Raw genomic sequence first — 11,066 nt, 5'->3', positions numbered from 1 at the left:
CTCTGATCTCATTTTGTCACCTGTGAACAGATCAAAAGCAGTGGGGATGATCATGCCCACCTTGCCTGATTGAAGGGTGCTGTAGGTGCCTGGATCAGAAGGAGACTTTTCCTGTGGTTGCACATGTGGGAGTTCCGTGGAGTCCACAAAGCCCACACGTGCAGGGACCCCGTGAGGGGTGATGCCCCGGTACAAGGCCAGAGGCCCTTAGCCCCCAGGGCGTGTGGGGCCTTCCTTCCTTAGGGGGCTTCCCCTAAGGCGGAAGGCACCACCTTTCTGCCAGGACGTCCAGCCAGACAGCACGATCAGAATCCCTCTGATGCTCTTGACCCTCAACCCCTACTTGCTGGGAAGAGAGGGAGAATCTGGGAGCCAGGCAACCAGACTAGGGCACAGGCAGCTCCCACAGCTGCCAGGAGAGAGCCAAGCTGTCAGGGCTTCTGACCGAGCAAGACACGCTCCGGTGAAAAACACCAACCAGCCTGGCAGTTCTCTCTGTAGACAGCAAAACTGCCGGGTCCCTTCCAGGCTCGCCTCGCCAGGGCCCGATGCCAGCTCAGCTAAGCAGCGACTCCCAGGATAGAGAGGCGGGGCAGAGACAGGAAAATACAGGGTAAAGCTCACAGTGCTTCAGCCTTGTTGACCGCCGAGTCATGAATTTTCCAATGCAGGGTAGGAAGCCATGGAGAAAATCCTTTCCCCAAAGACAGGACTGGAGCCAAAGTGGACTCTGCTGTGTGTGTTGGGCTGGGTGGGTGAGCGGGGGTGGGAGGCTGGAGGGGTCTGGGGAGGGGAGGAGAGCAAGGGTCCTGGTCAACTGGCCGTAGAATATGGCTGAAGTGATGCTGCGTGACAACCAAGGCTGGCTTACAAAAAGGACACGATTTCTTACCGTGGCCTCCATCTCCCCCTCCCAACCTCTCTTCCTGAGGGCATGATCACCCTTCAACCCAGCCTCCAGGCTGTGAGGAAGCCCCCACATGGAGAGCCCCCCGCCCCACATCCTTAGAGGCACCGAGGCCCCCAGTCAGCATCAGGTGCCAGGCTGACCCGGAGCCAGGCAGAGAGATGAGCAGTCCCCGCCAAGCCCTGCCCAAAAGACAGATGTTTAAGGGCAGAATAAACATCGGTGCTGTTTTAAGCCACTACGTTTTGAGGGTGGCTTGTGATGCGTTAGCTAGCCAGAAGAGTGTGCACCCCAAATTTAGTAATCACAACATAAACACAGGACCTGCCCGTAGGATTAAGTGACAGATTTATATGTAGTGAAAAAAAACAAACAAACAGGAAATGGAGGCAAAAAGGCAAATGTGGTCCAGGCCATGGCCCCGCCCCTCCTCCGTTAGTGTATATTGTCATCTCTTTCCCCGCAAAAGAGTGCATCTGGCCAGGCCTAGCTCTGGCCTCGGCCAAAACAGTCAGTGCAAACCAGTGAGTCCTAGAGACAGAAGGCAGCTGCCGAGAATTTCCAGTGGTCGCGCTTTGGGAAATGAACAGGCTGGATGATGCTCACAGGCATCCTTGGAGCCGGTCCTGCTAGCAGCAGGACGTGGAGACGTGCTTTCCCCCCAGGCCACAAGGGACCTGGGCAGGCGGATATGCGGCCGCCTCACCCATCGCCCCGGCCTTGGCCACGGCTGTCTGCAGTGTCCTTTGGGAATGCCTCAGGGCTCCCGGGCATTCAGCAGCGGCCCCCGGGCGCCCCCCCACCTGCCAGAGCCGCGGTGGCTGAGCGGGGCTGACATCCACCCGGGGATCCGAGGGGTCGGTCCGCAGAGCAGGCAGTGGGTCCTCTCTCCAGCTGGGTGGGAGCCGACCCTGAGTCACCGGGGTTGGGCATCACAATGCCACGTCCCACGGGACACAGGCCGAGAAAAGCCGTGTCCCCAAAGCACCAGGCGAGGGTCCAGCACAGTCAGTGTCCTCAGAGAGCGTGCTGTGGGAGGCTGGGAGGGGGGAGATGAGGAAGCTTTAGGACAGGGCAGGTCAGCACACGGCGAGAGCGTGGTTGAGCCCGGGGATGGGAGGGGTGCAGGGATGGAGGAGTGGACATCCCAGGTCGGAGCGGGGGAGGGGGCGCATGGAAGCGAAAGGACAGTCACGTGCACAGAAATCGGTAGAACGAATTCCTCTGAGGACAAGGCCGAGCAATGGGGCAGCCCGAGGACTGAAATAGCAGCCAGGCTAGCCGGGGCATCCGTGAAGGAAGACCCTTCAATGCTGAGGGCCACGGGGTGCACACGCTGACCTGCCTGTCCTTCCCCGGGGCCCCAGACTTGACCACAGGGAGGATCCCCAAGGCCCAAGCCCTCAGTGCATTTAGAGGACACTCCAGCAGAGAAGGAGGCGGGGTACGGGGGCGGCCGACAGAACACGGGTCCAGGAGGGGTCACCCAGCTCCTAGCCGCTGCCCCGCCCACCGTTTCCGGATACTGACTTCACGGGGCCCTGTCCCTGGAGCCCCCCGGGGCCCTCCCCTCTCAAGCTCACCTCAGTTCCCTTGTCCCAGCCACAGCCTGGATCATCTCAGGATGATTCTGGGGTCCAGCTGCTGCAGGTGCTCCTGGACGCCAAAGGGGATGGTGGGCGTCCACATCCTGTGAGGGGGCGTGGCACACGGAATCCAGGTCTGAGGTCGGGGGTGGTCCGGAGTCCCCAAGGCAGACTGCCTCCAAATTCCTCCTCCCACCCAGCTTGGTGTGGGGTCACAGGGACACCAGAAGTCTAGTGACCCCCCCTCCTTTTTAAACTTGATTCTACTTCAAGGAGATAGTGAAGGACAGGGAAGCCTGATGTGCTGCGCTCCCTGAGGTCACGAAGAGTCCGACACGACTGAGTGGTGGAACCACAACTGTTGAGAACTTGCTGTGTGATCTCAGAAAGGTTCATTAACCTCTCTGTGCCTTATTCTCCACATCTGCATAATGAGTCTTCCAAGAGTTGCCCTACTCCTCTTAGAAGATGTGAGTGATTATGTAGACAACAGTGCTTTGAAAGATTATCAAGTACAGTATTGGACACTGGACATCATAGTGAAGTAATAATAAGTCTGAATCATATGAAATTGACAGTTGCATAGATCAACAGTGGAGGAGGGCATAGCAACCCACTCCAGTATTCTTGCCTGGAGAATCCCCATGGACAGCGGAGCCTGGTGGGTTACAAAGAGTCTCAAAGAACTGGACACAACTGAGCGATTAAGAACAGCACAGCACATAGACCAACAGATAAAAGCGATTTCGTATTGTTCGGCTTACTATACTGAGTCTTTCCATGGACCAGACACTGTCCTAAGTATCTTGACTAATTTAAACCCCACAAAACTGCTTCAGACTAAATATTATTATCACTCCCCTTTTACAGATGAATAAACTGAGGCCAGGAATTCCCTGGCAGTCCAGTGGATGGGACTCAGCGCTCTCACTGTTGAAAGCCTGGGTTCAGTTCCTGGTCAGAGAACTAAGATCCCCCAAACTAAAGCCAAAAAAAAGAAGAGAGACTGAGGCCAGTGGGGTGACATGTCTGCTGCCCCAGGTCACACGCTAGAGAGGGGCAGAGTGGGATTTGAGCTCAGGTGACCCCCACGCTGACTCTCCCTCCACCTCGGCCAAGACTTACGCCAGTGTCTTCACCTGAGGGCACTTTCTCAGGCCAGCGGCAAGCTGTTGGGCCCCAGCGGCTGTGAACTTGTTGTACTGGACACTGGGGAGAGAGCGCCATTGTGGATCCTGGCCCCGGGGGCCATCCAGCCCCAGACCAAGGCCAGCACCACGCTCTCGGCAACCGGCCCTTCCCACGATGCCAGCCAGAGACCCCCGGTCCTCCCAAGCCCTGCCCCACTGCCCAGGCTCCCACACTCACTCCAGCACCCGGAGGGACACCATGTCCGGAAGCACGTGCGCCAGGCTCTCGGCTCCCGCGTCGCAGATGCAGTTGTTGTACAAGCTGTGGGAGACAGAGGTCAGAGCAGGGGCCGGGGGTGCTGGGGGGGTCGGGGCCTAGCGGGAGACCCACCGGCTGGGACTGCTGCCCCATTTGACAGAGGGGAAAACTGAGTAACTTCTCCGTGGTCACTCAGTGAGTCTGGGGAGGCAGCAGGACTGAGCGGAGGTAGCTTCCTGCCAGAGACATCTCAAGTTCAAATCCCAGTTCTGCAGCTTGCTGCCTGACTTTCGGCAAGTTACTCAGCATCCCTGTGACTCAGTTTGCGCCTCCATAAAATGGGCATGTTAGAGTAATAGTGGGGAGGAGTAAATAAGTTAGTGTTGGTAAAACACCCAGAACAGGGCCTGACACATGGAATGAACTACTTGTTAACTATGGTTATTATATCTCCCGGGGTGGGGGGGGGCGCGTTGTGAGGTTATATCAGCTACTGTAGTGTACCCTGCATTGGGGATATGGCAGGGGAGAGTGAAACCTGGAGTCACTGGGCAGGCTCGGGCTTCTATAGGGTACTCAGTCACCATCAGCAGTGTCAAAAATAGAACCACGGGTGTCGCCGATGCCTCGTTAACAAGAGTCCTTTTAACAAGCCAGGTGCGGCCTCGGTTCTAATTTCAAGGCCGTGACTTTGCCTTGACCCGGCCTCAGGGCAACACTGCAGGCCTGCCTGTAAAAGCAGCAGGTCTACACTGCAGCAAAGAGGATTCAAGCTAAACTCCGGGGAGCCCTGATGTCATGAGTCGGCTGGAACCAGGGCAGGAAGCAGGGGGAGGTTTTGCAATCTCTTCCTGGGATGGACCTTAGAACTCAGGGGGCCCTTCCTCCCCTCACAGGGAGAGGATTCTTCCCATATTCCACTGATGCCAAGATGTACATGTTCACATTTGAAAATCACTGAGATCAGGATGTGTCTGATAATCAAAGGATGTCATCCTTTAGTTAACAGCATTTTGTCCTCTTAATGATGTCTTACCAATGGAAGGCATCTTAAAGTACTTAAGATATGAGGTTTCTTTTTTTCATTTTTTTGGCCATGCTGCGCAGCTTGCAGGATCTCAGTTCCCCAATCAGGGATAGAACCTGGGTCGCAGCAGTGAAAGCCCAGAATCTTAACCACTCGATCACCAGGGAACTCCCAATATGAGGTTTTTTAAAGTGTCAGTCAGGTCACATATCACCCCCACGGGCCCCACCTGCTTTTCCATTCATACCAGAAAACCCCCAGTCTCCCTCCTGACTCTACGAAGGCCTCCCTGTATGGTCTGGCCTCCCCTGACCTCTCTCGTCTCATCTCCCACCCTTTGGCCCTAGTTCCTTATATCCAGCCACCCCACTTCTGGCGAAGGACCCAACCTCTTTCCCACCTCAGGCCCTTTGCATCTGCTGTTCCCTCTTCCTGGAATGCTTTTCCCTGACAGCATCCCACAGGAGGGGGAGGGTCACCTCCTCAGAGCTCTGTTCAACTCCCTGGTGAATTCAATCCTCCCTATTGTCCTCTCCCTGGCCTTTGTTAGTTTCCTCCTTCCCAGCATGAATCAGCGTTTTACTTTGTTTACTCATTTGCTTATTTATTATGCAAGGAGCTCAAAAGTAAGACCTGTGCTGGTTTTGTGCGTAGCTGTATCTCTAGTTCCTAGCACAGGTTCTGGCCCAGAATCTTAGATGCCCTCACAACTCTAGGCAGTGCCAGCAAAGACTATACAAGCTGCACGGCACACAACCTATGCAATGGCACGCAGGGACCCTGGCTGGAAGGCTAATGGACTGGAAGGACCATCAGTCCCGGGTACCACCAGGGGCCAGGCTGTGAGTGAAAGTCGTTCAGTCGTGTCTGACTCTTTGCAACCCCATGGACTGTGCAGTCCATGGAATTCTCTGGGCTAGAATACTGGAGTGGGTAGCCTTTCCCTTCTCCAGGGGATCTTCCCAACCCAGGGATCAAACCCAGGTCTCCCGCATTGCAGGCAGATTCCCTGCTGAGCCACAAGGGGAAGGCCAGGGGCCAGGCTGGAAGCAATCAAAAGCAAGATGTGCTATTCCAAGCCTCACCAGAAGGTGGCAGTGTAGGCACAGACCAGTGTCAGTGACAAGAGCCAGCCAAGGCTGCCTGTGCGCAGTCAGCCTTCTAGAAATCACTAACCCTGGACTCCAGAAACGGCTCAGTCCTGCCATCCCCTGGGGAAGGAGGACCAATATTTATTAAGCACCAGAGCCAGGCACTGCTCCAAGCGTTTTCTGTAGGCCATAGAGATGGTACCCATTTTCCAGATGAGGAAACAGAGACTCGGCAAGAAAACAACTTGCCCAGAATTTGCCCTTCCTCCGGGGGCTGCTAACCCTCTTGTCCAGGGTGGTGGCATCACCCCACTCCAGCGGGGTGTGTTCATGGTGGGTTTTAGGCCCCCCACTCCCCACCCCCACCAAACTGTGCAACACCAACCCAACAGAACAGCCTGTAGCGACTGCTTCCAGGGACCTCGCAGCCGGTAACCAAGGGGGCTCTCTGCCCACCTCCCAGCCCACCAGCTCAGCCCCTGACAGATGGGGATCCCACTCACCTCAGCCTGAGGAGGGACGCGGCCAGCTCGGGCAGAGCCTCGGCCAGCTTGCAGGCACCCACGTCGGTGATGTTGTTCTGGGACAAGCTGCAGGGGTACCACAAGGGGGAGGGCTCACGGTCAAACCTGAATGCCCCTACCCACCAGCGCTCGTGCCCCAGGCTCGCGCAGAGCTGGGGACCTCCTCTTTCTCACAGGGCGGCCCAGGGCAGCAAACGCAAGACAGTCCACCTGGATGAGAGCCGTGGGTGCTGAACGCTGTGAGGGTACTATGGGTAAACTGGACCAATGAGAGGATGCAGTCACATGCTGAGGCTGAGCGTGATGACGGGGTGAGGATGCAGGTGAGAGAGAGACTGCACTCCTCCCACACCTGTTTTATGAGTTTATAGCATCTCTTCTTTTCCCTCTGGACCACTTTTCAGGACTGTCATTACGTGAGGGCTCACATTATTTGTTTGAGCTCCTCTCCTTGAGGTAAGGGGTCGGATCTGTTTTGTTCATTACTGTAAACATGTGCCTAGAGCCAAGGAGGTGCTCAAAAAATACTTAAGTGGGGAACAAAGGAAGGAAGGAAAGGTAGGAGACAGAGATGAGACGGAGGGAGGAATCAGTGAAGGAAAGAAGGAAGATGGGAGTGAAATCTCACTTACATTATTTCCTTAAACACTCTAAATTACTTAAGAAGTCTCAGTGTCCCTCCATCAAGGAAATCCCTAACTGGTTCTGGTGAATTCTGTGGCTTCCCTGATCACAGTTGTGGAATAGAGTGTGCATGAATTTTAACGATCCCTCTAGGTTCAGTAAAAAGAAATCATGCTGACCCTCCTGCCTCATATCCATTTCCCACTCCCTCAAACCCAGAACAGTTTTTTTTAATCAAAATTCACTATCTTGCTAATGATGTTTTACAGATAAATCCTAACCTAGCTCTCCTGTCTCGCCCTCGGTCTAACTTTCTCTCATGAGACATTGCTTACATTCATTACTGCACACGTCAAAATTATGGATATTTGTTTGTTGGTTTATTGTGTCCCCACCCTAGAAGAACCCTGAGGTCAGGGACTTTGCTTTGCTTAAAGCTGGGTCTCCAGGGCCTTGAACTGCGTCTGCACAAAATAGGTGCTTCTTATATATTTGTTGATTAATTAGTAGAATGGCTGATTAAAGAAAGGACTAACTAACTGAATGAATGGGTGGATGACTAAACAGATGCATGATTGAATGGATGAGGGAATGAAAGAATTAAAAGGTGGGACTCTAGGGACAAATGCAGCAGGAAGGGCAAGTCCAGCCCACTCACTTGAGTGTCTCCAGAGCCTTCAGCTGAGGGAAGGTGGTGGCGAGCTGGGCAACACCCTCGTCCCCGATCTTATTCTCGCTCAGCGAGTCCAGGCTGCAGGTAGAATCAGATGAGGGGCATCAGACAGCACCCCAGAGGCCACGTGACCCTCCCCCACCCTCCAACCCAGCAGCAGCCTCCTCTGATCCCCTCACCCCTGGACACACCATGGCCAGATGCTGCTGAGTTCCGAGAATATGAGAGCATCTTCATCACCTGGGGGCACCAGGTGGCCAATCAGGGGACAAGGTTCTGACTCCCCACGGACCTGAATCTCTGTTTTCCTTTCTGGGAGCCCCATGAGCTGGGGCAAGTACCCCAACCTCTCAAGACCTGAACTGTACAAATGGATCACATTCCTCACCCCTACATTCCCCGTGAGGTTGCTGGGAGCAGCACGAGAGGGGGAGTCTCAAAGGTCACAAAAGGATTCAACTTCTTTTTATTGTTTCCATCTCTCATCCCTTCCCTGCAGTGGAGGCATCCAGTCACTCACACCAGCCACACTAAGGGAGCAGGGAGAAAGGGACAAACAGGGTCAGGGTTTGGAGAAATTCCAGGGTTTATACTCACTCAAGGTGCTGAAGGGAAGTAAAGGCCTCGAGGATCTTCACCAGTTTAGGAAAAACCTGTGGGCCCAAGACGGGGCCCAGCCTAGGAGGCAAAGGGCAGAGTCAAGACCCTGAAACAGCCATGGGCCTGCTATTTGACCCCACAGAAGGCAGGCCCCCCTGAGACCTTACCTCATCCTTACCCCACCTGGTGGGACCCCACTCCTTTCTACTTCAGGCAGATCTCACAAAACCCACTCAAGAGGCCCGCTGGGCTTCCAGCTGGGGGCTCCCAGCTGGGGGCTCCCAGCCTTCATCTCTGCCTGGGGAGGCAGGTCTCACTCCTGTCATCATCCATGTGTGCCTTCTCCCACCCTGACCCGGGGAAATGGTTCCCAAATGTTGGCCTGAGGAACCACCTCCAGCCCTGAGAAAGATGACTTACATATTTTCCATGCTATTTCATAACAAACAGAACCATTTCCTGAGCACTTTTTATATGCCAAGAATATGGCGGGTTCATCACTCAGATCTCATTTAATCCTCACAATGACTCTGAACTAGGAGCCCTCCTTAGCCCCATTTTACAGATGGGGAAACCAAGGCACAGACAGGTTAGCTAACTCACGTAAGGCCACACAGCCTGGATGGGCATTTAGAACAGACTTCAAGGGAATGAGAAAAATAAAGACAACAAAGGGCTCTCTCTCTCTTTTTTAAAATATGGTTAAATTACTCAAGGTAAAGAACCATCTTTTATTCTGAAATTATATCCTTTGAACTTTTTTGACATTATAATGTTTCAATTTTGATAAAATTATGGTGCCATCAGTGGTTATTTCACTTGCTTGAATGAGCATACCGGATATAAATTAAAAGATGGTAACTGCACAGAGTCACCGAAATTCACTTCAAAATATTCTCAATCTTTGAAACCCCAAAATCTGGGAATCACCAGCCTTAATGAAAGGTCATGAGATGGGGTGATTTGAAATCTGATTTGAATCTGGGCTGGCTTCCCTGGTGGCTCAGATGGTAAAGAATCTGCCCTCAATGCAGGAGACCTGGGTTCCATCCCTGGGTTAGGAAGATCCCCTGGAGAAGGAAATGGCAACCCACTCCAGTATTCTTGCCTGGAGAATCCCATGGACAGAGGAGCCTGGTGGGCTACAGTCCATGGGGTTGCAAAGAATCAGAGATGACTGAGTGGCTACACTTTTCATTTAGCTTCTCTGGGACCTTTTGGACAAATTCCTTCACCTCTGAGTCTCCATCTTCTCAAATTTAGTCCTAGTCTTAGAAGGTTTTTGAAAAGATTAAGGAATTCATTTACCAAATATTGCTTGCCTACCGGGTGCCAGGCCCATCAAACCTGTCAACGCAGATCTCCATGAACAGAACAGACAAAAGTCAAAACCCCTGTGGAGCTAACATACCCAGGGGCAAGATGGATAATCAGAGAAACTGGCAAACTGTCTGGTATGGGAGATTATAAGTGATTATAAGAGAAAAGTCCAGTGCGAGCGGGGCAGAATTGTACTTTCAAATACGGGAGCCAGAAAAGGCCTCTCTCAGGGGTTTCCGTGGTGGGTCAGTGGTTGAGACTGCCCCTTGCAGTGCAGGGGATACAGGCTCAGTCCCTGGTGGGGGATCTAAGATCCCACACACCATGGAGAAATGAAGCCTGTGTGCCACCACCAGAGAGCTCATACACCGCAAGGAAAAATCCCGCGTGATGCAACAAAGATCTTTCAGGCTGCAACTGAGATCTGAGGAAGCCAAATAAAATGAATAAATGAATATCTTTTAAAGTTTTTTTTAGAAAGAAAAGATCTCTCTTGCTGAAAACCAGAAGAAAAGTGTAGGCATTGGCCATGCAGACACCTGGGGAAAAGAGTCCTGGGCAGTAGGCAGAGCCAGTGCAAAGGCCCAGGGGTTGGACCATCAAGAGGATGCACGTGGCTGCAGACTGCAGGAGGCAAGGCTGAAGAGGTAAAGGGGGCCTGAATCGGGAGAAGCGTCCACCAGCACAGCGTCCACTGCAGGGTTCCGAGTGGCTGAGTGGCCTCATCTATAGGCAAGTGAGACCAACAGGGCACTGGACATGGTAGCTGCCAGTCAGACACCCAAAATAGTCCCTTCCTTCCTTCCTTCTTTCCTCAGAACTTCTCGGGGCTTCTGGCCTGCAGGTGGCTAGCCTCCGGGTTTTGGACTGTGTTCTACCCCACGGCTGCTGCTCCCCAGAGCACAGTTCCGACCTCAAGCTAGGGGCTTTTGAAGCTGAAAATAATTCAAAGCCAGAATGGGCCCTTGGTAGTTGTTTTCATATGTTTCCTCTTTTCAGCAACACTTTTTTTTTTTTTTACCTCTGCACAAATTTGGCACTTTGTCTTTCTCTGTTCAAAAGAAGAAATGCTTGGCTTTTTCTGGAGGGCCAGGGAAGCCATGATCAGGAGGAGCAGGCAGCTTGTGGGTGCCCCATCGAGGACCCTGGGCAAGTTACTTAATCTCACTAGGCCTCAGTTTCCTCATCTGTAAAATGGGGGCAATAATAACTATCTCCCAGCTTTTAAAATTAAAGAGATTACATACAAACGGCACCAAGTACACTGTAGGTGCTTAATAATTCCTTCCTAATCATCAGATGATTTAAGATCCCTAAGAAGATCC

At 53.0% G+C, this 11,066-nt stretch overlaps 1 protein-coding gene across 4 annotated transcripts in view; it reads right to left on the bottom strand.

Moving 5' to 3' along the window:
- Positions 1-1,255: 1,255 nt before the first annotated feature.
- CIITA (class II major histocompatibility complex transactivator) overlaps positions 1,256-11,066 on the bottom strand; it is a 56,143-nt gene continuing 46,332 nt past the window's right edge. For all 4 annotated transcript variants that reach the window (XM_065920291.1, XM_065920292.1, XM_065920293.1 and 1 more), the window contains 7 exons: positions 8,419-8,499; positions 7,807-7,899; positions 6,504-6,590; positions 3,862-3,945; positions 3,619-3,702; positions 2,491-2,597; positions 1,256-1,946 (listed from right to left, as the gene is read on the bottom strand). In XM_065920291.1, coding sequence (XP_065776363.1) covers positions 2,522-2,597; positions 3,619-3,702; positions 3,862-3,945; positions 6,504-6,590; positions 7,807-7,899; positions 8,419-8,499 — 505 coding nt within the window. In that variant the 3' untranslated portion in view covers positions 1,256-1,946; positions 2,491-2,521. The remainder of the gene's footprint in view (positions 1,947-2,490; positions 2,598-3,618; positions 3,703-3,861; positions 3,946-6,503; positions 6,591-7,806; positions 7,900-8,418; positions 8,500-11,066) is intronic.

Source organism: Muntiacus reevesi, chromosome 2 (assembly GCF_963930625.1).
Source record: "Muntiacus reevesi chromosome 2, mMunRee1.1, whole genome shotgun sequence".
NCBI lineage: Eukaryota > Metazoa > Chordata > Mammalia > Artiodactyla > Cervidae > Muntiacus > Muntiacus reevesi.
The sequence above is the reverse complement of the archived record's forward strand: the minus strand, read 5'-3'. Positions and strand labels throughout refer to the sequence as shown.